At 53.9% G+C, this 27,525-nt stretch overlaps 1 protein-coding gene across 8 annotated transcripts in view; it reads left to right on the top strand.

The window, feature by feature from the left end:
- TRAF3 (TNF receptor associated factor 3) overlaps positions 1-24,533 on the top strand; it is a 115,991-nt gene extending 91,458 nt beyond the window's left edge. For all 8 annotated transcript variants that reach the window (XM_079913539.1, XM_079913540.1, XM_079913537.1 and 5 more), the window contains 6 exons: positions 3,410-3,490; positions 6,126-6,200; positions 7,831-7,923; positions 12,144-12,284; positions 18,109-18,283; positions 19,047-24,533. In XM_079913539.1, the coding sequence (XP_079769665.1) occupies positions 3,410-3,490; positions 6,126-6,200; positions 7,831-7,923; positions 12,144-12,284; positions 18,109-18,283; positions 19,047-19,618 (1,137 nt within the window). In that variant the 3' untranslated portion in view covers positions 19,619-24,533. The remainder of the gene's footprint in view (positions 1-3,409; positions 3,491-6,125; positions 6,201-7,830; positions 7,924-12,143; positions 12,285-18,108; positions 18,284-19,046) is intronic.
- The last annotated feature ends 2,992 nt before the right edge of the window (positions 24,534-27,525 follow it).

Below are 27,525 nucleotides of genomic sequence, written 5' to 3'. Positions count from 1 at the left end.
AAGGGTCAACTGTGTACTGTAACGTACAGGTACAGCCACTTTGGCAAACACGTGGCAGTATTTTATTAGGTTGAAAACGCATGTTCTCAACTAGCAGTCCCTCTCCTAGATGTTTAAGAGAAACTGTCGCACATGCACTGCAGAGGGTATGTCAGGCATAACCAGAGGAGCAGAGAGATCTGGGAACGATCCAAACGTCCATCTGTTGGAGAACAGACACGTCACTTGTAGCGGACCCCGTGGACAGTGTGCACAGCAGGGAAGGTTGTATGACAGCGGTGACAGTGGAATCCACGAGTCCACTCATGCGACTCGTGGATTCGCCCGCCTGAGGAGCGTGACGTTGAGCCAGGTCGCAGAAGAGTTGAAAGGCGGAATTCCGTGTTAACAAAATTCAAAAGCAGCCAAGACGAAACAGTATCTTACCTGTTACACATACACGTGTAAGGAGACCTTTTTTTAAGCAAAGGAAGTAGAAGCGCAGGTTCAGCCTTGTGGTTTTAGTCGGAGAAGGCGGGGGCGAGGCAGGAGAGGAGCCTGCAGGTGATGGGCGTTGGTTACACCCTTGTCCCTGGTGGGCGCTCACTATGCACTTATGCTTTGTGGCCCACACACGCGTGATATCGTTCTGTGTGTGTATCAAAGTCACTCTTGCTTTGACAGGCAGGACAGATTTCATTAATATGTGGAGAGTTCTTACATATCGACAGATTGACAGGTTTTTTTGTTTTTTGGAAAACGGGTGTATCCCTTTGGCTGTCATAACAAAGTACCACAAAGCTGGTGGCCTAGAACAACAGAAATTTGTTCCCTCACAGTCCTAGAAGCAGAAGTCTGGATCCAGGGCTGCCTCAGGGCCATGCCCCTCTGGAGGCTCTAGAGAAGACCCCTCCCTCACCTCCCCACCTCCTGGGGGTTGCGGTCCTTGGGCTCCCAGACTTGCAGCTGCACCGTTCCAACCTCTGCCTGCATGTCCTTATGGCAGTCTTCCTGCTGTACGTCTTCTCCTCTTACATGGACAGTGTCACTAGGTTCAGGGCCCAGCCTAATCCAGGGTGGCCTCTTAACTCGTTACATCTGCAGAGACCCTCTTTCCTAAACCGGGGTCACATTCTGAGGTTCCAGGGAGACATGAACTTCAGGGGTCACTGTTCAACCCACTGCAGTGGACAAAAGCTATGAAAGGCAGTTCACGGGAAATATAAATGGTTAACATAAAAAAGATACTAATAACTACACATCATTAAAGAATTGCAAATCATACTCATTGTTTTTCACCGGTCACTGTCAGAGATGGGAAAGTTTGATAGAATTCAGTTGGGGCCGTGCGTTCTCACTGCAGTGAGGGTGGGCTTGTGTAGGCTGATTGCAGGGTAGTCTGGCAACACCCCTCCAAATCCCTTTTTTTGTTGTTTTTTTTTTTGCGGTACGCGGGTCTCTCACTGTTGTGGCCTCTCCCGTTGCGGAGCACAGGCTCCCGACGCGCAGGCTCAGCGGCCATGGCTCACGGGCCCAGCCGCTCCACGGCATGTGGGATCTTCCCAGACCGGGGCACGAACCCATGTCCCCTGCATCGGCAGGCGGACTCTCAACCACTGCACCACCAGGGAAGCCCCCAAATCCCATTTTAAATGCTCTACCCTTTGAAAGAAGGGCAAAGAAGCCCATTTCTAGACATTCATCGTTTGGACGTCCTTGCACAGATCTGCCAAGATACACAAAGCTATTGATGGGAATGGCCTGCGGGCCGCCAGCCTCACCTCCTGCTGCCCCCTGCTCTGCCCGCCCCGGTACGCTGCCCCCACCCCTGGTTCTTCCTCAGAGCGCCCTCCCAGGCCACCACCCCCGCTGCTCGCTCCCAGCCCCCCTGCCGCAGTGGTGATCATCTGTTTGTCCTGGTCAGGCCACCCCTGACACCCAGGGCAGGCCTGGCTTGGTGAATGAAGGCGGGGTCGAGGGCAGGCGCAGGAGGGAGGCGTGGCGTCCGTGGAGTGTCGGCCACGTTAGTTCTCCGGGCCGTGACGGATTCTGTCCTCACAGATGCCCTCAGGGAGGGCTGGTCATGCCCCCTCTTACAGGTGAGGCAGAGAGAAGCTGTTTGGCCCGAGGTTTCCCCCTGAAAGGCGCGATGGCACCTGGGAACTCTTAGGGATTCTGAGCGCGGCCAGGCATCCGCCGGGGGTCCCCTCTTGGGAGGTGCTGGTCAGGCTCAGTCCAGTCAGGTGATTTTTGCTGAGTTCGGGACAGCTGTGGGCTCGCCCACCGTGGGCCCTGCAGGCCTCTGGGGACCAGGCCCCGGAGCAGAGCGGCCGCGTCCAGGTGTCCTCTCCGCGCTGCACAGCCCGCAGGGTGCTGGTCCAGACGAGGGACTTCAGATGGTGTTGCACCTGGCTCCAGGCCTCCCCGGAGGAGAGGAGTGTCCTCTCGGGCGCCGTGTTCTTGACCTGCACGCCTGCTGGGTCAGACGGCCCGGCAGCCAGCGCGGCCCCAGATACACCTCAACAGCGGCCTAACTGGAGGCCCAGCCAGGAGAACTGGGAGTGTCCCGGGGCCTCAGAGGAAAACCCGCCACATTCTCTTCTTGCCGAGGGATGCCACCTCCGGGAGCCTGGCCTCCCACGGTTGTGTGACGTGGCAGGTCTGGCTCTGCCTGCGTCGGCCTCCCTGCAGCGGCCCTTTGTCATGTGTCTGGAGGTGCTCTCCAGAGCCTTGGGTTTGCTCTCCTCGTGGGAGCTCTTGCCTGCCCTTCACTTGTGGACAGGTGTACCGGACAGGTGCCCAGCAGGGGCCTGGGGCACCGAGTTGAACAGTCACCATCATCCAGGCTCTGTGCTGAAATCTGTACCCTCCAGAGAAGGGCTACACCAAAATGTATGCACGTTTACCACGCACTAGAGGAAGATCAGAGATCAGGACAGTAATTTAAACACCCAGGAGATCACATTGTTTTCAGGCTCTTGAGAAGCATCATTTCCAGACCCCAAACTGAGAAGCCAGAGGAGAACTGTCCTTCTCTCCAACCAGCAGAGGCTGGGCCCTGCCATCCACCTGCTGTGTGAGGGAGGCCAAGGCCCAGCCTACCTGGGCGCAGGTGTCAGGGAAGCATCAGCAGAGGGGACACAGCTAGAGGGAAGCTGCCGTGAGGATGCCCCTCCGGTGGGCTGTGCTCCCATGAGTGGCCCCGACCAGTCATATCTGAGTAGCTCTCGTGAGAGGCATTCTTTTGAGCACTCAAACTTGTGTAACATAGCGACCCGTCCAAGTGTGATGTGAGTCTTGTTACTCAAGGACATGACCGTGAGCAGAGGGCTTCCCTTGGGTCATTGTGGGGACGCTGGGAACGCTGGTGGGATCTGAGGGAAGGTGGATTGTGTTTCAGAGTTGGCAACACTCTCTCTTTCTCCTTCAGAAACACGAAGACACCGAGTGTCCCTGCGTGGTGGTGTCCTGCCCTCATAAGTGCAGTGTCCAGACCCTTCTGAGGAGCGAGGTAAGGGCCGTGGCCGGGCCTGTGCAGGAGCTGGGGATCCTTCAGGGCCCCGCTCTTCCCTTAAGGCTGAGGTCAGAGGTTTTCACAGATTGTGATAGTGATAACTTACAGTACAAAAACAATGAAAACCCTCATGCTGTTTTGGGAAGTCAGATATTTCAGAAACAAACAATTAAAAGCTACAGAGTGGTAAATTCAGAGCAAAATATTAAGAATTGAGAAAATGGGAATATTTACAATGCAAGCAAAGGTGACACTTTTTAGGTTTAAATCTGTAAACTAGGAATCACTCTAAGATTATCTCAAGGAAATCAGTTAACTTAGAAATACTCCTGAACCACTTAGGCCACACGTGCTGTACAGGACCTGTGCCGGGGGGCAAGTGGGTGCAGGGGTGGTGCCCACACTTCAGGGGCCGCTGGGAAGGCACCTGGGCAGCCTTCCCCAGAGGCTGTGCACGTCACGCTGCCCTCGGGCACACTTGCTTTAAGGCAGGTGGATTTTGCAGTAACCTCATTTTGATCAGGATATATCCGGAAGGAACAATTCCAAGGATTCGCATCTGATCCTGACCTGGACCCCCTCTGGTTGGTGTTCCGGGAACCGTCTGGGGCTCCTATGGGCTCGGTGGGTGCGTGCCCCACCCCCCGGTCCCCACGCCCGATTCTCTTGGTCCTGGGTTCTCTGATCTGAGGAGCCTGCTCACCTCAGCCTTTTCAACAGCCTGGAATTTAACACCTGGATATGGGGGAGGGGAGCTCAGTCTCTCACGTCCATGACAGCGAGAGGACCCGTGTGGGCCGACGGCCACTCTCACTGAGGTGCACCCTCCCTGGACGTTGACTCTGCTGGGCAAGGGCAGGGTCTGGACTGGCGACGGTGGTCTCTGGGCCCCTGAATGTGCCTCTGGGAGCGGCAGGGAAACGCACGTAGATTATTTCCACAGCTGGAAAGTCCCTCTGTTAAAGTGAATGTACGAAGAGTCTGTATTGTTGAAATAATTTCCTGGGTTTTATGTACCTTCCTAAACTTTTACTCACTCAGGACTGTCTATATTCGGGGCAAAAGCTGCCTCCATTTTGCCTCTAAGTTATTTTTATTTTTAAAAATCTTTAAACCTAAAAAAACCACAAAACTTTAAACCTGCATTTATCTTGGGTTTCTGGTGAAAGGTGCTATTGGTTTACAGATGATTCTTGCTTTTATCCCCAAGCTCTGGTAAATTCTGTAGGGCTCTGAGATTAATGATGATAAAGCCAGTTTGAAAAAAGTACAGCCCTTTCAGTTAGTGCACTGAAAACAGCGTCAACCTCGACATGACCCTGATTTTAACCTCAGGAGTGTTAACTGGTCAGATTCACGATTGTACTGATGGCGCTGAAAGAATATGTTTTAAAATTTTCAAACTGATGTTACTACGCACACGGTGTCCTTTCGGGTTTCTGCGCCCGTCACCTGCAATGTACCCTTGGGGTGCTTTCCTCCAGTTGCAGGCCAGAGCCTCTGCGGCCACCACGACCCCACCCTGGCTCAGACCTTCTGCAGGGCTGGCCTTGGCCATGGTCAGGTGGGTCCCTCAGGCGGGAGGGCCGTCCTGTGAGCCGCTCACTCTTGTCCTCAATACTGACCTGAAGGGAGAGGAATGTCTTTGTCCTGGAGGACAGGAGGAGAAGGTGGAGAAGCCGCCTGCACCCACCGGAGTGACACATCCCTCGAGCCTCCGGGAGTGCGTGTGCGCTGGCTCGCGGGGAAGCGCGTTCCCGGGGCCACCATGCGCCACGCTCACTGGCCACTCTCCCAATTCAGGGTCTGATGGCTTTCTATAAAGAAGATCTATCCCTCGAGTTTCCCGATGAGAATCTCTTCAGTAAGGAAAGAACTTATCCTTAAATTGCATTAGCCTAACACAAAACACTGTGTCTTTAAAATGTAGGTATTTCAATTCCCTTTACTCCTGAGGGGGCACCGTAGGTGGTCTTTATTTGATGATTTGCTGACATTTAAGCTGAACACAGGGGTTTTTCCTTGCAAGGGGAGTTACCCTCTCCCAGCCCCTCCTAATCGTCCTCCATGAACTGGAGGTAACCATCATAAGATTCATGTTGTTAGAATGACCTTAGAGGTCTTTGAAAAGCTACTTGAATCTCTGGCCATTCAGAAGTACTGAGAGTGATGAGACCTTGTGTACGCTTGCTTTGGAAAGGTATCTATTTCGTGTGCTGTATATCAGGTGTGTGACCCAGCTGCATCCTGAATGCTTCCTATTTTTTGTGTTTCATGCAGTTTTTGTTTATAGTCTTTAAATGTGCATTTCAGTTTATGTTTTTTTCCCTTTCTTTTTAAAATTCTGGCACTGCAGACAGCATGTCGCAAAACAACTTGTTCTAAAGAAACTGCAAGTTTAAGAAATGTTATAGTAAATGTATTTCTGTATATTGGTGTATATATGTGTATACACGTGATGATACTGTATATTTACTGCATGTAAGTCTAGGAAGCAGATGCTATATACACACCTGTAGCTGATAAACACCATTCGTAATAGTACAGCCCAGATGCTGTCTGTGCCCTTGATATGTTTGAACATTTTCATGCAGACGTTCGTGCCACAACTCACGTCTCTTTCCTGTTGCAGTTGAGTGCACACTTGTCAGAGTGTGTCAATGCCCCCAGCACCTGTAGTTTTAAGCGCTATGGCTGCGTTTTTCAGGTCAGTATCCGACATTTGTCCTTCCCAGTCACTGACATTCCACCATGAGAGAAAGTTATTCTATTAACATTTTAACATGCAAGCTCTGGGCTTTCAGTTTTGCCATGGAACTGAGTCACCTGCTGCACGGGTGACGAGAGCCACGTGCAGCGGATGTGGGTGCTCGCTTTCCAGGCCGGGGGTGTCGTGAGACTTGAGGTAGACACCTGTGCTGAGGGGGAGTTAATGCATTAGGAGAACGATTACATTCAAAGCCAGTTAGTGAATGGGACAAGCAGAACTGACATTCGGTGGGGTTTCTAGGTAGATAGTTATGGAATTTGAGCTGTTACTTGAATGTAAGTCACTGGCAAACTGGACGTGGTTTCGGCAGTGTGTGCATCCGTGCACAGTTGTGAGGATCGCACGTGCGTGTGTCCAGAGTGCATGCCACAGGCACGTGCCCGGAGGGCCATGTGGAGAGGAGGTCTCTGCCACTGCCACACCTGGGCCGTGAGAAAGCTGGTCCTGGGTTTTTGTTTTTGTTTCTGTTTTTTTAACACATCGGAGATGGCTAGTGAATTTGAATTAGTTTTCATTTAAATGTATATCTTGACCTTAGAACTATCAAAGGGCAGTATATACTCTAATTAAAGTATTTTGTGTTTGATTTTTATGTATTATCAGTACATTATTGTGAAATCAATACAGAGATATTGGCATCTCAGTATTTTCTTAGAAAGTAAAAAGCCTGAGAGTAAGAATGACTATAGCTTTCCCTTTGCTTCAGTCTCTTATGAGACTGAGCCCTCACCACTGTTATGTCGTATGTACATATATATCATTCATTCTGTGTATGTATATATATATGTTTATATATAGCAATACTTGTATCAACATATATATATGACTATTCTATGTACAGAGTATATGTTTTGGAGATCATTAAAATGCTTTCTCTGGCTTTTAAATATTCCAGTTTCAAAACAAATTATATTCTTACACCAATTACTTTGTTAAATATATGAAGAACTGTTTCCCACACTTGTTACTGACTCTGAGATGGTCTGCATCTTATGTACTCTGTAGATTGTTTATGTTCTGTATGTAACTTTCTAAGTATACATAGGATAGTTAGGAACAGTAATACAGTGTATTTCACTGGTAAGTTAATACTTTAATAAATCATTTAGAATCTTACTTTGATTACATATTCGCTAGATTATTATAGCAGCTTCTAGCTATGACTTGCAGGTGTCTAAACATTTTCCATTTATATTTTAACGCAAAAAAATTTTAGGGAACAAAAATGATATATCTAAAATTTAGTTTCTTGCTGTTACCAGTATGAAACGTAGGTAAGAAGGCCCTTGATAAGAAGCTTGAGGAGCGAAGCTCACGGCCTCGAGATAGTTGTTGTAGAACTCGCAGTGTCTCGGCTTTGAGCTGCTCCGTTCTTCTCGAAACAGCCTCCTCACCTGCACACAGTAGATCAGGGGCCACTGAGCCCTCCTGAGGCTGGACATCCCCTGTGAACCGTCCATGAATAAGTCACCCCCGCCTCGTGTAGTGCTGGATTGAGGTCGGCTACGAGTCTCTCTGACTTCGGCGGAGTGAGGTTGGGTAACGTGTTGCCTCTTTACTCTCGCAGGGGACAAACCAGCAGATTAAGGCCCACGAGGCCAGCTCCGCGGTGCAGCATGTCAACTTACTCAAAGAATGGAGCAACTCTCTAGAGAAAAAGGTACGACGCACCGCCTCCTGCTTTTGTTGGTTTTTAATACTTTCTTCAAATTATTTAAAGAAGAAAACCTTGTTTATAGTGAGTAATGGATTTTGCATAAAAGAAACAGCATCAAGACTGTCAAAAAAGTAAATTCTCTTCAAGTGATCCTGAGTTTATAAATGAAGCTGTGTGGTTTTGTTAGCTTGCTCTTTGGGGTTTTTTTTATTTGTTTATAAATTTATTTACTTACTTATTTTTAGTTTTGGCCGCATTGGGTCTTCATTGCTGTGAGCAGGCTTCTCATTGCGGTGGTTTCTCTTGTTGGGGAGCACGGGCTCTAGGTGCGTGGGCTTCAGTAGTTGTGGCACGTGGGCTCAGTAGTTGTGGCTCGCGGGCTCCAGAGCACAGACTCAGTAGTTGTAGCGCACGGGCTTAGTTGCTCCACAGCATGTGGGATCCTCCCGGATCAGGGCTCGAACCTGTGTTCCCTGCATAGGCAGGCAGATTCTCAACTACTGTGCCACCAGGGAAGTCCTTGCTGTTTGTTTTTTAATTGCCAAGCAGCTATGAAGTGCTTTTTTTTTAAAAAAAAAAAATCACATTGTGCTTCTCTTAGAATTGATCTAGGACAGGGATTGTCACTTCCAACCCCCGTCCACCCCGCACCCCATCTTTTTGTAAATAAAGCTTTTTTGGAACACAGCCACACACACTCATTTTCGTATTATCCGTGGCTGCTTTGCACCAGGACGGCAGCATGGATGAGCAGAGATAGAAACTGTACGGCCCGCACAGCCCCCAAAACTGTTCTCTGGCTCTTTACAGAAAAAGCCTGCCGACCCCCGATCTGGAAGGTCACCAGTGTCACCTGCTTTACCATCCTCTGTCTTCCTGGAGACGAGGAGAGGACAGTTGCACATCGCGAGTGTGACTGTTGACCATGGGTGTTGGGGGACCACGCGGCTCCTTCCCGGACACACCTGCTCTCCTGGGTGTCTCCTCGAGGGGCCCCAGCTGTGGGGTCTGGACTCCTCAGCAGGCCCCCGCCCATGTAGCACTCCTTCCTGGGGAGTGTGTCCTGTGGTGCTCAGCTCTCTGGGCCTTCTTACCTGAGGAAAAGATGAAAACCTCCAAGACTTGATAGAGAAGGAGGTTATAGGATCTCCCGCTGTGGCTTGTGGCTTATGTACACAGATAAGAAATTAATTTGATATTCAACGTGTTGAGAGCTTGCGGTGGGAGGACACTAGGATGCAGCCAGGGTGTTGATGTTTGCTTTCTAAAGGTTTGTAAAGATTTGGATATCTTGTTTTGAGTATTAAATCCAAGCAATTTAAAATGTAAATGTACTTAAAAGAGTCTAAAGTTTTAAATCAAAAGATGTTTATTAAATCTGACATAAAATAGTTTTTTTAATATAAATGCTTAAGCTGGAGATGAGAACCAATGAAAGGATTTGCGTGCTGTGTGTACACACGTGGGGCAGGAGAAGCCTTCTGTTTATCAGTGAAATAAAATCTGTTACCTGAATCATTTGTGACTTTCCCAGGAGCACATATTTGCTCTGAGTTCAGTGACGATTTACCTATGAATCTTTTTTTCCCCTCTTTTTGAAGAATGCATTGTTTCTGCCTTTTTTAATTATAGGCATAGATCTCAGGGCTTTTGGTCTCTCCCAGATACGGCTCCTCATTTATCTAAAAGGTTCTTCCTTTCATGTAAAGTGAATTGGTTATTCCAGCTGTGCTAGTTACATAACCACTGAGCGGGGCTGGGCTGCCGAGCGCTCAGCTCTCAGGACGGTCGTCCTCAGGGCCATCGCCGTGGGGCACGCGGGGGTCATCCTGTCACTTGCGTCCTCCTTCCCTGCTACCTCCACACTTGTCCTCCTCAAAGCATCCGCATTGCATCGCTGGAAGCTCTGGGACACAGCCGCACAGCCAGCACCCCTCCCCAGAGCTTCTCCCTCTGTACACCGGCCGAGAGGGGGCCGAGTTGCTGCTGATACATTTGAAACGTCTGTCCTCTTGGTTTTGCTGGAGCGTGAGCCTCTCCCTGACTCCGTGCCCACTGCTCAGGTCATCCGGGCCTCCGCCCTGCGCATCCTTGCTTGTGTTCATGAGGAGCTGGCTTCTCTTCACTGGGCCCAAGAGCAAAACCTGGACAATGAATGCAGATACTTGTATTTTCTTAAAATGGGCATTTATTTCTCATCATAGAATTATTCAGTTGGAATCTCCTGAGTTATTTTGTTCATCTATACTAGAAAATAGAACGTCTGAGTTGATTCAGAAACACTGATTATTATATTCACAGTCAAACTAAAGAAAAACTTTTTGTAAAATCCAGGCTTAAAAACACCCATCTTATGTTTTAGGAAAGCTTAAATCAAAGGGAAGTGTGGAGTGCCCACCAAAACAGGCTGGGGTGGGGGATGTTCCTGGTGAGGAGGGTCTCAGGAGGGATGAGGGGGCCCCTGTTTTCATCTGCTGTGTGGATGTCACACTGTGCTTCTTGGAAACACACCTGCCAGGTAGACTTTCCTATACCTGGTAGACTGGTGAAAGCAGGGGTCTGCAGGCACCCAGGGGCTGGGATCCTTGATTAAAATGTGTAAATAAATAAAACGTCAGTCTAAGGGCAGTCCCTAAATTAAGAAGTTAAGAGTCGGATGCGGCACGGTGTGTGATCATCAGTGTGAGATATTTCCGTCATCCTCAGGTAGCTTGATTTGCTGCAGAAAAAATCACCATTGGTTTTGGAGATATTACTGAGATTTTTATCAGAAAGGTTGGCCCGTGTGCATGATATTTCTTTTTTGGGGTGTGAGAATAAGGAGCCTGGGAATTGTGTCCATCTTTGACAGATGGGAGTGAGTGAATTGTAATTTCAGAAAAAACAAAAATGCCGCTGCCTGCTACCCGTGCCCCAGCCTGGGCGCTGCAGGCTGATCACGTGGAGGAGGTCGTGGGCCTGGGAGACAGCGTAGTTTAGGGAGGAAAGTCTGTTTGTGCTGAGTGAAATCCTAGGAGAGCGAAGTATATCTTGCAAGTTCTGTATTCCTTCATAAATACCTTGGTTATAAATAAAATAGACTGAGACAGCGCCCAGAGGTGCTGCCTGCCGAGCAGACTGAGTAACGTAAGGACGCCTCACTTCAGGCTCGTTGTTCTTCAGAGGGGACAAGGTCAGGAACCCAGATGTGTCCTGAGATGCCCGTGGGCCATCCCCACGGCCAGACCGTCCTCAGGTGCTGGAGGTGTTAGAGAGGCACCTGCGAGTAGAGCTGTTCCGATCCATCTCGGAGCTCCGCGTCTTCCAGGATGGCGGCCGCATCTGCGCGTGGACACAGCTGTTGGCGGAGGGAACCTTTCCAGGGGCCAAAATGCCCCTCGTAGAAACACTGTGAGAAAGAAGCCTGGTGGGATCGCCCTTGAACTCCTCACCCTGGGGCTTGTAAGACCAGTGTAAATTGGCTCTTGGGAGCCAATTATTTTTCAGAAAGGAACTTTGAAAGACTCAAAGGTGGGTTCCCTGCTGGGAATGGCGCCCCCCCAGCAGACCCTTCCTGGCACCCCCCGTCGGCAGCTCCTCTGTGGCGGGGGCGGGGAGGCTGGGAGGCTGGCCCCAGGACTCACTGCAGCGCGCGAGACTGTTCCCATCGTGCTCCCTCGTTCCGTTGAGAGAGCTTTTCAAAGGGCGTGTATGGCCCACTGGTGGACGTGAAATAATTTAGTGGGTTGCAGCTAGCATTTTCAAAAGTAAAATAGAGTAAAAGAGAAAGTATCCGGGTGCACTGTGATCAGGGCAGATGTGGTTTTGAGATCCCTGTTTTTAGGGATATGCACACGTACACAAGTGTCTGTGCACAAGAGGTGGGGTGTAAGGATGTGTTTCCTATTATGTTTCCTTGTCCAAGTTTGAAAGCCACTCTGATAAAAGATTTATTAGTTTTCAGCAAAAACTTGAAAAAGCATCCATTCTGAAATTCAGTCCTTGCTGCACTTTGCCTCATCTTATTTGATTCTTGGAGAGATTCTGAGAAATGCAGTTGTAGGATCCCTGTTAAACTACCAGGACTCCCATTTCCTGTGTGAAGGGATTTTTTTTTCCTGGAACTCCTTCACTGAGCTGATAGAAGGCCTGTATTGTAAACATTTAATTACCACTATTATAATTGTTATAAATTGGTATTAAACTCACTGTTTGTTTGCTTAATTGAAGACTTTCTTTTTCAGGTTTCCTTGCTGCAGAATGAAAGTGTAGAAAAAAACAAGAGCATACAGAGTTTGCACAACCAGATATGCAGCTTTGAAATTGAAATTGAGAGACAAAAGGAAATGCTTCGAAATAATGAATCCAAAATACTTCATTTACAGGTAAGAAGTTTAAGATTATGTCTGGATAAAAGGGAACACATCTGCGTTTCCCTCCAAGACTTTCTCAGGGAGATATTTGAGCAAAAGCCCTGACCTTTGTCGAACAAGGCAACTTGTTTCTCTTGCTTAAGTGAAACTCAGGGAAGGTGGCCTGGGTTTGCGGGCCGCCCTGGGAGACTGTAGGCCCCTCGCCTCTCGCCTTTTCCCGGGGGCCAGCCCCGTCACCTCTCCTCTGTGCCCTTGGTTCATTGTTGGTGAAATGAGACTCAAAGCCCGCGTTTCTAAAAGTTAGCTGTTTTATTATTATTATTTAAGATTTCATATTGTTCGTGAGTAGTTATGTGTAAAGTTTCACTTCCTAAAGGGAACTGAAGCCAGACTATTTTGTTCTGAACCTTCTAGCGATGCACGTACACAGTCACCTTATTTCACCACCGTGAACCACAGGTACCTCCAAAATAAACACATAAACCTTTGCTGCACCCGAAAAAGGTGGTGTATAAATAAGGCTGATTACGATGTGGCTCCTCATTTCTGTTACCGACACAGGCTTCCATTAGGTGCTTGTTACAGATTATCCTTCTAGACGCTGTCTTCACATCCGCTTACTCAGAGTGTACCTTGGTGATGGTAATTCTGGGGTGCATCACACACACCCGTGGGAGAATCACATGTTGCCGAAAGGGTCTTTCAGTGCTTGTACTTACAGTGTTTCCCTAAATTATCTGGAAGAGAAAATATTTCTAATAGCTCAGAGTCACAGCATCTTTGAGATTGTCTTTCCTCCCATTTTAATGTTGAGATTAGTTATAGTGCCTTGAATTGAATAGGGATTTATTAAATTAACTTCATTTGTATTAAACTCTGTGGTGGTCCCGAGACAAGGAAAAACACAATGAACCATGAGGTTGTAGTAGAAAAGATACAAGTCATAAGTATTGAATCAAGTCAGAAAAGTACAGTGTCGCGTAAAACACCACAAGCCTCCTCCGGGAAGTCTGTGGCGTTTTGCCGAGGCCTCGGAGGTGCTGGTCAGCGTGTCCAGACAGAGGCCTGTGCTGCCAGCCGGTAGGCAGGTCCAGCTGTGCGCAGGGCGGCCAGGGCTCAGAGGGGTGCGTGGAAAGGCCAGGAAATGCTGTTATGCTAGAGAACCACTTGTTAAGGCATACTGAAAGCAGAAGGAAGAATGAGTATGGGTGGTTGTTTTTTCTTATATTTAATTCTTATTTTAATGTAGTGGTTTCCAAAGGTTTTTTTTATTGAAGTAGAGTTGATTTACAGTGTTGTGTCAACTGCTGCTGTACAGCAAAGTGACTCAGTTATACACGCACACATTCTTCTTCATATTCTTTTCCATCATGGTTTATCATAGGATACTGAATATAGTTCCCTGTGCTACACAGTAGGACCTTGTTTATCCATTCTATATACAGTGGTTTGCAACTACTAACCCCAACCTCCCACTCCATCCCTCCCCCATCCCCTCCCCCTTGGCAACCACCAGTCTGCTCTCTCTGTCTGTGAGTCTGTTTCTGTTTCGTAGATATGTTCGTTTGTGTCATATTTTAGATTCCACATATAAGTGGTATCATATGGTATTTGTCTTTCTCTTTCTGACTTCACTTAGTATGATAATCTCTAGTTGCATCCATGTTGCTACAAGTGGCATTATTTCATTCTTTTTTATGGCTGAGTAGTATTCCATTGTATATATGTAGTAGTGGGTTCATTTATAACCAAAAAAAATGAGAGTGTCCATAATGAGGTCATGGATGCACTCGCCTGACACCTTGGAGATCTTATATGCGTTCCTCTCCTCCATTCCCCACTTCCAGCATGAAAAGTTGGAATTTAATTTAATCATTCCACTGTGCGTGATTCACGTTTTAAAACTTCCACGATTGAAGAACCACTGAGATCTAAGTCAGAGAGATCCAGCTCCAAGCTGCGGAGCCCGGGGAGGGGAAGGCTGAGCGGTGCCATGTCTGCAGGTGGCGGTGACCCGCGCCGGCGTTCTTCTCCTCCTCCTTGGAAGGCAGGCACGGAGGAAAGTAGGCTGCATTCCAAGAGAGGGACAGAGGTCAGGAGCAGGGGCTGACGGGCTGGAAACCCCTCCGGACGGCTGACCATTTCCCGATGGTCTACATGGAACCGCGTCCCCTGCATGATCTCAGGGTCGGTAATGTTCGTCACCATGGTTGCCAGCGCTGAGAGGCGGCCTGGACCATCCTCCTCTGAGTGAACATTGATGGCAGCCCTGCGGACTGGGGCTGGAGATGCCGGCTCTGGGTGGCGCTCTCCCTCCCGTCCCTCCCGACCTCCCCCCGCCAACCCCCCATTTCAGCAGAGCCTGGCTCAGACCTGCCCCTCGGTCCTCACCCTAGAAATTCCAGCTGCTGGAGGACAGTTTACCTGAGCGCCATACAGTGGTTCGGGACCACCGTGACTGGCCGCTGTTCCTCGCTGCCACCTTTGCCACTCTCTCCGCGGCAGAGTGGACCTTCCCTCCCCACTTCCTTTCCTCAGGCACCTCAGATGGCACTGTAAATGCCACCTTCTCCAGGGAGCCTTCCCCACCCTGTGCACTGGACCCCCTGGATGGTGACAGACCTATCCCTCTCTGTGTCATCTCCTCCCTTGTCTGAGTCTCCAGTCGACCCTAAATCCTGAAGACAGGCTTGTACAGGAGTCCACACAGAGCTCCTGACGGCCCCAGATAGGGCGGATGGGATGCAGTCAGAGTTGTGCAAAGGAAGTGGAACTTAAGAGTGGGTTAGCTTTTGCCAGCCGTGGAAGGGTAGTTTCTTACTATTTTACTTTGTAAAGAACTTTTTTTTTTTTGGCCATGCCGTGCAGCATGTGGGATCTTAGTTCCCCGACCAGGGATTGAACCTGTGCCCCCTGCGGTGGAAGCACGGAGTCTTAACCACTGGACCACCAGGGAAGTCCCTTTTTTCTCAATTTAAAAAGACAGCCTAGGGCTTCCCTGGTGGTGAAGTGGTTAAGAATCCTCCTGCCAATGCAGGGGACACGGGTTCGAGCCCTGGTCCGGGAAGATCCCACATGCCGCGGAGTAACTAAGCCCGTGAGCCACAACTGCTGAGCCCACGTGCCTAGAGCCCACGCTCCGCAACAAGAGAAGCCACCGCAATGAGAAGCCCGTGCACTGCAACGAAGAGTAGACCCCACTCGCCGCAGCTAGAGAAAGCCCGCGTGCAGCAGTGAAGACCCAACACAGCCAAAAATAAATTAATTTATTTATTTTTTAAAAAAGAAGACACCACTGAGCTTCCCTGGTGGTGCAGTGGTTGGGAGTCCGCCTGCCGATGCAGGGAACGTGGGTTCGTGCCCCGGTCCGGGAGGATCCCGCATGCCGCGGAGTGGCTGGGCCCATGAGCCATGGCCGCTGAGCCTGCGCGTCCGGAGCCTGTGCTCCGCAACGGGAGAGGCCACAACAGTGAGAGGCCCGCGTACCGCAAAAAGGAAAAAAAAAAAAAGAAGACACCACAATGAGAAGCCCGCGCACCACAACGAAGAGTAGACCCCGCACGCCGCAACTAGAGAAAACCTGCACGCAGCAACAAAGACCCAATGCAGCCAAAAATAAATAAGTAAAAAAAATAAACTTAAAAAAAATGAAAAAAAAAAAAGACAGCCTAGATGTGACTAGATGTGAGCTTCATTCCTGTGTTGCATTGTTGGCAGGAGCTGCACTCCCGGGCGCCCCCACAGTCAGTGGCTCTGCCGGGCTGGAGCGAGAGCGCTCTGTCCACGGGCCCCTTGCTGGGCCCAGGAGTCCCACCCACATCGGCTCGGTGACCAGATGGTGCCAAGTGACAGACGGCGATTTAAGCCCTAAGTGCACGAGCATGAGACTGATAGACTGATGCTCTGTGAGCAGGTCTCCTGATCAGGGTTTATTCACATAGTGTGTGATCTGTGCTGTTTCTCTCAGCTCCTGAATCCTTTTTTCTAGTAAAATCCTCACCTGCATTTAAGATTTGTTTTTTATAGAAACACTGCAGGGGCTGAGTGTAGACTGCTCTTCAAGAATGACATCATGTTTGCTGCATCTTACAGAGAAAGCTTAATTTAGGTCAGCATTCTGCTTTGACCTCATACCCTTTCTGCAAATGAAGGGTCTGTTTGAAAATAGCACATTTTCCCTTGCTGTGTGAGGAGTGCCTTTTAAACAGTGGTTGGGCCTTGTCTCTGTGTGTGTGTGTGTGTACGCGTGTGCTCGCTCCCATGTTCCCTCCTGCCCGCCACCCGCCTGCTGGCTCCATGTTCCTGGCTTGTAGCTGGGGGCCTTGCTGTCATTTCAGACTCCACGGTTCTGCTCCCTCTCGAGAGCGCCTCATGCGTTCGTGCCACTGTCCTGTGTGCGCCACCAGTCCCGGGGCTGGGGAGGGGGGCTTGGAAGTGATGAGCAGCTTGTCCTCGTGGTTTACAACGAGGTCCACCAAGGAACTGCCACTGATCGTTTAGGTTTCCATTAACTCCCCTCTTATTCTCACTAGTACCTACATCAGCCTAGTTTGTCATTTTGTCACTTGAGTAGGTAGAGGACAGGAGAAAAATTACAGCTGTTCATTATGGGTATGGGCGTTCATTCATGTCAATAGGATTGTCCCCAGAAAATAGACTTTGTGAACTAACTATGCTTCTCACCGTATATATTTTAAAATAAAGTAGTATCGGTGTAGAAAGAAGTGTTCTTTAGAGAAATCGTCTTTACTTTTTAAATGTTAGCCAATGTCAGGGTTTCTTGGAAAGAAGAAGATTAACACTGTATTTTTACCCAGAAAAAGTAACCCAAGCCTACATGTTTGTTCCTTCACGGTTATTACGAGCCAGCAAAGGTGCTGAAACCTCGATGTTTAAAAATAGTCTCCCAAAGGAGAAGTGAGCTCGGCGGGTCCCCGGGGCTCTCCCCTGTGTGGCTCAGCCTCAAGGGCGGCCCAGCCGCTCCACAGCTTCAGGGGCTGAACCACCCAGCCTTTGGGAGCTTTATTTCAAAAATGCAAATTCTTTTTAGAAGTGAAAACTCGCTGGGTCCCTGGCTTCACCTAACAAGTGGGCAGGCCAGTCCTGCAGACAAACTGGGCCGCCATGGCTGGCACGCCAGGCCCACCCCTCCAGTTACTGTTACAGACGTGCTGGTCATGTGCTTCTGGAAACGGGGGTTTCTGAATTATTTAAGTCAAGCCTCGCTGTCGACAGCCACGTGTTTGTCAGCAGGGTTGCTCTGCCCCAGTGGGAACAGACCCCCACCCACCCCGCCAATAGGCACTGGCCCCTTGGCTTCACCCGGGGCCCCGAGGACCTGCCTCCAGGGCCCTGTCCTGCTGCCAGCCCTGTGCTGGCAGCCAGGTCTCTGGAGCCAGGTGGCAGTGTGGTGGCAGCTCTCTCTTCTGGGACCCAGGCGGGGTTCTGAGCACTCTTTGTGCCCCAGAAACAGGGCAGCCCCTCTAGCCCTGGAGGCCATATAGTTTGGCCTCTGCTGGTCGCTCGACCCTGCAGGGGATGGAGGCCTCCAGACGGGGCCGATGAGTGTGACTCCAAGTCCTGAGCTGAGACGCTAGGACAGAGGGATGTGGGAGCCGCGTGCCCTGCACTTGGTGGTCGAGGCCTCGGTCCCCTCCTGGAACTAGGGGCCTGGGTCCCTGTGTCCCCCGAGATGCCCGTGGGTCTAAGGTAAGATGCCCTGTGCGGGCTGATGTGGGCTCCCTGTGCCTGACCAGCGGGCGTCTGCTGGTAGCGGCGCAGCGCTGGCAGCGAGCTCTAACTGTATCTTGCCTTTTTCACACCTTTGATGTGGAAGCGAGTAATAGACAGCCAAGCAGAGAAACTGAAGGAGCTCGACAAAGAGATCCGCCCCTTCCGGCAGAGCTGGGAGGAGGCAGGCAGCATGAAGAGCAGCGTGGAGTCGCTCCAGAGCCGGGTGACCGAGCTGGAGAGTGTGGACAAGAGTGCGGGGCAGGCGGCTCGGAACACAGGTGAGAGCCGTGCGGGTCCGGGAGGCCCCGGGACAGGGGAGCCTGGCCGGGTCCCGGGGCCCCAGGCCAGAGCTGGGGTAGGCGAGGCGCGTGCTGCCTTAGGCCGGCGCCGTCCAGTCACGGCCGGTGCTTCTGATGCGCCGCCTGCCGGGGCAGCTGGCTTCCTGCCGAGATGCCCACAGCAGGGGCCCAGACGCTCCCCTCCGTGCAGGAGGCCTGCGTGGCAGAGTGGGCGCGGGGCGGCCTGCGGGTCGGGTGCTCCAGACCCGCTCCTGAAGGCCTGGGGGACAGAAGGTGACCAGAGGCAGCAGGGGACCCGGCGAGCCCAGCAGCGTGTCCGATACCTAGAAGCCACCGGGGCCGCTGCTTCAAGGGCCGAGCGAGTATTCTGAATATCTGCACGAGAAGGATTAATGGGGGAAAGAACAAGGATTACTGTGATGCGTGTGGGGCTGGATTCAGCCAGCCAAGGACGTGGAGTGGGGTGGGGGGAGGAGCAGCTTAAGCCCTGACAGGGCGCAGCTGACCCGGAGCGTGGGGGCTGGAGGCAGGGGCCGTGAGCCAGAGGGCAGGCAGCCCAGGCTGTCGCCTCAGCAGGCTGTGGATCCCGAGGCCTGCGTTTCCGGTCCTCCACGGGGCACGCACCACCCCCCAGCAGCCACAGCGAGTTTGGGCTCTTCTGCTCAGATGCTGGTGGGGATCGGCTTCTCCAGCCCCTGTGATAGTCACGTGTCTCCGCGCCCATCTCTCCCGCCCGCCGCAGGCCTGCTGGAGTCCCAGCTGAGCCGGCACGACCAGATGCTGAGTGTCCACGACATCCGCCTGGCCGACATGGACCTGCGGTTCCAGGTCCTGGAGACCGCCAGCTACAACGGTGTGCTGATCTGGAAGATCCGTGATTACAAGCGGCGGAAGCAGGAGGCCGTCATGGGGAAGACCCTGTCCCTCTACAGCCAGCCTTTCTACACCGGCTATTTCGGCTACAAGATGTGCGCCAGGGTCTACCTGAACGGGGATGGCATGGGCAAGGGGACGCACCTGTCGCTGTTCTTCGTCATCATGCGCGGAGAATACGACGCCCTCCTTCCCTGGCCGTTCAAGCAGAAGGTGACGCTCATGCTGATGGACCAGGGGTCCTCCCGGCGACACTTGGGGGACGCTTTCAAGCCGGACCCCAACAGCAGCAGCTTCAAGAAGCCCACCGGCGAGATGAACATCGCTTCCGGCTGCCCAGTCTTCGTGGCGCAGACTGTGCTGGAAAACGGGACGTACATTAAAGATGATACCATTTTTATCAAAGTCATAGTGGATACTTCGGACCTGCCAGACCCCTGACGAGTCTCTGGGGAGGCGGATTGAGCAGAAGGCAACTCCTCTGGGGGGTTTGAACCGGCCGTCTCCACCGAGGTCCTCACGCCCAGAAAAGGACCTTGTGGAACGGAGGAAGCGGCAGAAGGTGGCCGCGGGCCGGCGGGAGGAGCCACGCGTCAGGACACACACAACACGTTTTCTAATAGACTAGAAATACTTCACTTGGAAGAATTATTTATCCTTCGACGAGAGAAATACTGCTGTCAGAGAAGGTTTTCGTTTTCATTTTTAAAGATCTAGTTAATTAAGGTGGAAAACATATATGCTAAAGAAAAGAACCATGATTTTTCTTCCTTAAACACCAAAAAAAGAACACACACACACACACACACACACACACACACACGCACATACCTGGGGATAGCTGGACATGTCAGCATGTTAAGTAAAAGGAGAATTTATGAAATCATATGCAGTTCTGCTATATTCATTCTAAGATTCAAGAGTGCAGTCCTGTTTCCAACGTAGCCTGTTGTCTGTTTTAAGGCCTCATCCGGTCTCTGCTTCAATACTCTGTCAGAAGACCCTGAAGTGCACCTAGGTCTTTTTTGAAAGTCTCTAAATTCAGAATCGTTTTTTAATTTAAAGTTCTAAGATAATTGTTACTTCAAACATTTCATTTTAAAACGTCGATAGACTGATATTTCTTGGAAGAAAATGTAAAATATCAAACCCTGGTTATCACTTGTGATAGGAAAGAGAATATTCCACCTGCTGTTATTTCTCGTTAGAAATGTGAGCCTCCGATATCTGTCGTAGTTAATGACGCTACTTCAAAATCACTATGAAAGGAAAATTGCTCATAGATGCTGTGCATCATTTCAGATTTATAATTGTTTTCACCCTAAAATAGGGCATTAGTTGAACTTTGGAGTTCTAAACAAAATCCTGTAGGTTTTTAAAATTCTGCCCCACGTGTTCAGACAAGCTCTCTATTGCTGACAACACCGACCTTCCGTGTCCAGTGTCCGGGGGTGGGCAGGTGACTCGTGCTTGAAGGAGGCCACAGCAGATGTGTTTCTTCATCCTGTCGTATTGCTGCATTTGTTAACAGCGTTTGCGTAGAGATGGTGGCATACTGTACATGTGCCTTAGATGTGACATGCTGCTTCTCGACCCCAGCTTTGTGTTCGCTGTAATTCCAGAAGGCGATCGTTCAGCCAGACCTTTCTCTTGATCACTAGACCTTTTGCCTCTTCGAGGGCCCTCAGACAGCCCTGTCCCTGCTGAGGAAGCCGGGCCCCCTCGTCGGCTTCTGGAGCCTCCACTGCTTCATTAATCACAGATTCCAAATCTCTAGGCCCCAAAAGCGAGCTGCGCAGTCCACACGCAGGCAGGGACAGGGCAGGAGCTGCGCCTCTGCGTCCCCGGGCTGCGGGCGCTTCCACCACCCGCCGCGGGGCCCTCTGAGCATTCCAGAGACTGGTCCCCGGGGGCCGCCCAGGCTGATCCACAGGCGTCCTGGGACCCGCCCCTCTCTTGGGAAGGGTGGCCCTGGGGTCTTTGGCCCCAGCCTGCGCCTGTCCGGGCGGCATTTCTCACCCCCGTTTACCTTCTCTCAATGGTCCAACTGTGACAGAGCGGGGCCCTGCTCCTGTGCCCCCTGCTATGCACCATGCTCCACGGGTGCTCTTACCACTGATGGGTGCTACACGTGACGGGTGCTTCTTAGGCAAAACCAATGTGTGTGAACCGCCGCATCTGTGCCACTCATCCAAAAGACGCGCCCACGAATTGGCCAGCTGGGCCGCGCACCTCAGACTGCCTGCCTCCGGGCTCCCCGTGGCCACGGCCACGCGGGGGACGGCGGGGTGGTGCCCGGTGGCCCCCGTGTCTCTGGTGCTGCCCTCCGCCCTGGGTGTGCCTTCGCCCCAGTGCCTGCTGGAAGCACCTCCTGGCCACCGCCGTCCCAGGCTTCCATAAGTGACCTCATGGGTTCCAAGCACCTGCCCTGCCCTTCGGCAGTTAAGATGTTCAGTTGTCTTCGTCTCTTTTTCTTTCCCATCCTCTGACCCCAGAATTGCTTTGAGGGCGAATCAGTGTCATCGGTCCTGCCCAGTAAGGAGTCGTGTGTCCCCGCTCACAGAGGAGGGCCCTCCTGCAGGTGCTGTGGGACCACTGTTCCCCCCAAGTGCCCAGACCTCCTCCAGGCCTGGGCCCGGTTCTGCCCTGGAGACCCAGGGGAGGGAGGCTGCCCGGCAGGCCCCACCCGGCCTCAGATGGCTCTCCCGAGGCCAGGGGTTACCAACAGGGACTTCCTCCCCTTCACGGAAAGTATGGGCGTTGTTAACAAATTCAGGATAAGCAACATCTCGGTCTGGTTAAAAAAAAATTCTTTCCCTCCCCTGGGTTGGAATCCTGTTGGGGGCGGGCCGCTGGCAGCGCCCCAGGAGCATCCGTCCCTTGGTGGGGGGACTTTTCCAGCAGCTCCTCCCGGTGGGAGACGCCAGGCCACTGGCCGCCACCCAGGAGCCCAAGGGAGTCAGCTTCACTGTCCCCCGGCGGGAGGCTGGGACGCTGGGACGCGGCGGGAGCTTCAGGCCGTGGCTCGGTGACGGTTGGTGGTAGCGGGTCGCACGCCTCCCTGGTGCCCGCGGGCCTTCCCGCCACCAGGGCCGCAGCGACAAGTGATGGTGTCGGACACGGCGTGTGGACGCACTTTTCCCGTGTACCGAGAGTGACAAATTCCGCACAGAACAAAACCGCCCCAGTGCCATAGAGGAACCGACGCCGAGTCCCGTGCAGGGTTAGCGCCCCTGCTTCCGCGTCGTCGCCTGTCCTGGAAATGAAGACCGGCCGGGTCTGCCTGCCTGCAGGTCTCTGGTCAGGGGTGGGGGGCCAGGGTGTCAGGCCGGCGGGGCCAGCGAATGCCAGGCTCTGGCTCTGGGGCTGGAGCAGCCCGGGCGGCTCACCTGGGCCTCTTTTTACAGGTTGGGGTTCTCAGTTTCCCAGGTTCGTGGTGACGCAGAGGAGACGGGTAAATTGCTCCAAGACCTGTCACACGAGAGGGTGGCACCAGCCCCCAAGAGTGAGTCAGGCGCGGTCACCGAGCGGCCGTCGAGGAGGGCCACCGGCCCCGCCACCCCGGCCCCGCCCCAGAACGCAGCCGCCAGCTGAGCCCAGGCTCTTGGCCAGGCGGCCCTCCTGCCCCCGCCTGTCACCTCCCTGTCCTGGTGGCCGACTCCACCAGGCCCCTCAGACGCCGGCCAGGACGGCACAGCCTCTCCCCAGCAGCTCGTCTCCTGCAGCGTCCCCAGCCGCCCAGGGCCGCGCGTCCCTGTTGACCCTCCGCGTCATGGGGGTGGTCGCCCGCGGTGGGCCCGGCATCCTGCAGCCCGTGGGCAACTTCAGGCAGAGGAAAGGGCGGCTGGACGAACCCTTAGGCACAGCAGGGCCCCGAGGGGGTGGGGGGAGAGGCAGGACCCCGAGTGCACCCTGGGGGGTGCGCTGGCCCCTCCAGCCGTCCAGGCCCGCACCTTCTTCCCGCCTGCACGTGGAGGAGTGCCCATCGTCCCGTGCCGGACACAGACCTCTCCGGCCCCAGCATCCCTGCCTGTCTTCACGGGCTTGGGCAGGAGATGAGATTCCTCGTGGGGCCTCTTGCCCACACCTCCGCTCTCCAAAACGTATCCCTCGCTTGCAGTGATTATCAGTGCTGGAAAGGGCTCAGGCGGAGCCGTAGAATACTGTTTTCTAACTTCTAGTCTAGATCTTTACTGATCGGGCCGCCGAGGAGAGCTGCGGGGAATTCCGGGAGTTCCTTTGCATCTGTGACATGAAGGGGGGGTCTGTCACCCAATCTCCTCAGCCCAAGACCATGGCTCTGCCTTCTGTTTGCAAATCTTGATAGTTGTGTTTTTTCCAAAGTACAACGTGTCCACTAGGGTCGGGTCAGACAAGGTCGGCGTGAGGCTCCAGTGAGGGCAGGTGACCCGGTTGTTCGTCTCTGCTGTCTGTCGGGCGGTGCTGCTCGTCACCAGGGCCCCGGGGCAGCGGGGGCAGGGCGCAGACCTGGAAGCGTCCGGGGCGTTTTCTGCTGGCCTCGGGTGACCCAGGCCACAGGTGGCTGGTGCCGTTTGCGGAGGCCCGAGTGGCACCAAGCAGTGCTCGCATTTCATTTCTGCCACTGCTGCTGTGTCTAGAGTCTGTCTTGTGAACTCACGACGAGGGAGGTGGAGTCCAGGACGGCTGCACCACTCCTGCGGTTCGTGGTGATCGGGTCGTAACTCAGTCCCCTTAGACCAGTGAGATAACTTCCACAGCAAACTCAACGACTTAATCGGTAAACACAAAAGCTGGCATGATTCTCAAGGATTTCTATAAGAATTCTCTGTAGAATAACGTCTGTGGTAAAGGAAGTGTGTAAATCCACGCAGACAGTTGTGTCGCATTTCCAGAATCGATTCTTTCTCTGACGGCACCCTCTGCGTTCAGTTCTCTTACCCAAAACAAAGACCAAAGAAGGCCAATCTCTCATTTGACTCTCTATTTTTAACCTGCCTGTTTTAAAAAATTGCATCTGTATAACCGCTCGCTGTGAGGACCCATCTCGACAGTCCAAGTGATTGTGACCAGTGATTCACGTCCCGTGTTCTTCTGCTCTTCTAAGAAAAAAACACAAAAGGACAGTGTAAGTTATTGCCCAGCAATAATCATGTTGTTACTGTGGGTTAGCAACATGGCTGACTTCCTGGTAGCATTATTATGTTTGATATTTTTGTTTACTGTATACTGTGTGTGGTTTTATTTGGTATTTATTTGTGTTTGGAGGTCTTGCAAGGTTTTTGTGTTTCTGATGCTAATAACTAAAGTTTGTAAGGGTGTAGAATGCAAAACTTTGAAATGCTAAACTGTCTGATTAGAGGCAAATAAATCTGACTAGGAGTCTTGGTTTCTCTCACACTGACTCGTAGGCCCAGGCGCGGCCCAGGGCCCCGTGAGGGGGCCCCTCCCTCCTGCGGTCACTGTCCTGGGCTCTGCGTATACGTTTTCTGCACCGGCCCCTGCAGAGGGTGCCACCGGTCCTGCCGTGGCTTCCTGGCCTTCCCTTCAGGCGGTGGCTTTACCTTGAGGGGGGTCCCCGGGGCCTTTGCACCCAGCAGCCGTGCTCAAGTCCATGGCTTGGTCCAGAGCAAGCCAGGGGGCCCTCATCCTCCCGGAGATCCTGTCCCATTTCCGCCACTTTATCAGCTATGGGACTTCGAGCTCTTTGAGCCTCGGTTTCCTCGCGTGTCAGGGGAAAGACAGCGTCTGCCTCCTTTCTGAAACCAGGGGGCTGGCTGTGAGCCCCGCCAGTGCTGACACCGCGGGTGGTTGTGGGGCCTCCAGGCGGCGCCTTCCACGCAGCCACCCGCAGTGGGGACACTGGGGGCACAGGGCCAGCAGGCGCCTGCCCGGCTCAGGACTAGCGGGCCGGTCTCCCCGGGCGGTCAGGCCCCGGAGCAGGAAGCCTTGCGTCTCCCACGGTGTTCCCCCGAATCACCAGGTGCGCGGGCTGCTTTCCAGCACCGCGAGGCAGCGCGAAGGCCCTGGGGACCGCTCAGCCCTTCCCCCACTTGCCCTGGTCCTCCACGTGTCGCCGCCGCAGCCCCCGAAGCCCGTGCTCGGCCTCACCCCTTCTCTAAGTCACGGCTTGCGGCCCGGGCCTCCCCGTGCGCCCACCGGGCAGCTGGAAGGGGCAGCGCAGGAACCAGCCCCCAAGGCTGCTCCCACCCAGGGGCTCAGGGCCTGGCCTAGGGGTGCTGCCCGGGCCCCAGGGGCTCAAGTGTTCCTGCCCACCCCGCACCCGGAGCCCTGCAGGGGAGCCCGTGGCCCCCAGCTCTTCCTACACGGGGTCCCCACACACAGGAGCTGCCAGAGGGGACCACATTCAGTCCCTCCGTCTGGGGGGCGTCCCAAGTCCACGCACCCCTTGCGCTCCACCCTCCTCCCTGGGCGCTCAGGCCTGGCGCCCCACCTCGGACCTGATGCCACCACGGGTGCTGAGTGAGGCCCCTGGGGGGCCCTCAGCCCTGAAGCTGGAGCCCCTGGCGGGTGGCAGCGCGCTGTGTGGACGGCGCCGCGGGCGGGCAGCGCGCGGAGCCGTGTCCGTGGGGTCTCCAGCACCCCCGGAGGGGCCGCTCAGCTGGGATTTCGGAAGCCGGATCCTTTCCCCCTTCTGGAGTTTTTTCTCCTGCGTCTTACGGGGCAAGAATCGGCAACAACTCCCAGGATGAAGGGCCCGCCCCGGGGTTGCCCCTGGGCCGAGGCCGCAGACCCGGGCGCCGGTCGGCCGCAGGGCTGCTGGGGGCGGGGCCTCCCGGCGGCTCCCCGGGGCCTGGCCCCGCCCCACCTCGGTCCCCGCAGTCGGCCCGGGTGCGGCCCGGTCCCCGCCTGCGGAGGGACCCTCGCCGCCTCCCTCAGCCCCGGACGCGGGGTGGGCTGCCTGTTCTGAGCCCTGCGATGAAGGGGGACTAGCGGGAAGCTGGGGACTCGCTGCCGCTGTCCCCTCAGCAGCCGGGGCAGAAACGCTGCTATGCTCCCGGGACCGAGCCGTCCCGAGAAGTGTGCCCGGAGCCCCGGCCCCCCGCACGTGCCCCGGACGCCCGTGCTCTGCAGGGTCTGTTTTAAGTAAGAAGAGCGAGGCCTGGAGAGGAGGGGGCGCGGCCCCGGAGCCACCCTGCGCTTTGCTGTCTCGAGTGTGGCCGGCCTGTTTGGGGACCGCTGGGACCTCACGGGGTCGTTTCCAGCTGTGGGATCGAAATCGGCGTCGGCGGCCTCTTAACCCCCCCACCCCCACACCCCAGGGGAAGCGGCGCCAACGCTGACCCCGCAGAGGCCCAGGACGTGTGTCCCTGCAGAGCTCCGGCTGCTTGGAGGAGGCGTCCTGAGCCCGGCCACAAGATCAGAAGTCAGAGACTTTGAGTGAACCAAGCTCCGGGCCCCGGCCTTGCTCCCAGGTGACCCTTGGACCCCAAGGGAGGCCTCGGAGGGCGGAGGCCAGACCCCAGAGGCCCAGGCAGCCATTGCCCCCGCCAGGCCCCGGGGGGTGGGCTGGAATCTGAGGACCAGAAGGCTGGCCCGGGAGTTGGGGGGATGCAGGGCTGCAGGCAGAGCCCCCCCACCCCCTGCACCGAGCACCTCTCTGTTTCCTTGTGGGTAAAATGGGGATAGCAGCGCCTCTGCTCGCGTGAGGCCGGGTGGAAGGTGCCCTGGGGTGGGGGGAACATGTGCTCAGCCAGTGGTGCCGACACACCTGGACAGAGCACCTTGAGGTGACCTCGGCCTGCTGGGCAGGGCGGGCCGGCCCTGGACTTGGCCTCTGGTCATTCAGCTGAGAGGTCTCCAGCCACAGACAGGCACCCCGGGAGTCAGGGACCACGCGGTGGCCGTGGCCCTGGGCTCCAGAGGCTCCCCCTTCTCCCAACGCCTGCCGAGTCTGGGGCGCGAACACCTAGTTGACGCAGCCTCCGTGGGTCCGCTCCCCTTGTGGCGGCCCTCAGACTCGGCCCTGTGTGTCCCGTCTCGTCCACTCATTTGTCCTCGCCCAGCCGATCCCAGGGCAGGGGAGAGGGGTCGGGAGGTCTCTGACCTCCAGCTGTGGCTCCTCTGGGCCCAGAGGCCTGCGAAGTTCCCGACAAACTTCCCCCCAAACAAAGGCTGTGGGGCGGTGACGAGTCCCCCCGACACCGGGAGAGGGGGCAGGGGGGGCAGGCAGGACAGCGCAGGCCTGGGCTGGACCCTTGCGGGACCCCTCCCCAAGGTGGGGGCTTAGTGACGTGCCGGGGGCAGCTCCCAGGTCAGTCTCCCCCGATGTCCTCCTTTTCCCAGCGTCGGCAGACAGAAAAGAGATGGAGTGTCCGGGGCTGAGCATCTCCTGGTGCCCTGTGAGG

Source organism: Stenella coeruleoalba, assembly GCF_951394435.1.
Source record: "Stenella coeruleoalba genome assembly, chromosome: 2".
Lineage (NCBI taxonomy): Eukaryota > Metazoa > Chordata > Mammalia > Artiodactyla > Delphinidae > Stenella > Stenella coeruleoalba.
The sequence above is the reverse complement of the archived record's forward strand: the minus strand, read 5'-3'. Positions and strand labels throughout refer to the sequence as shown.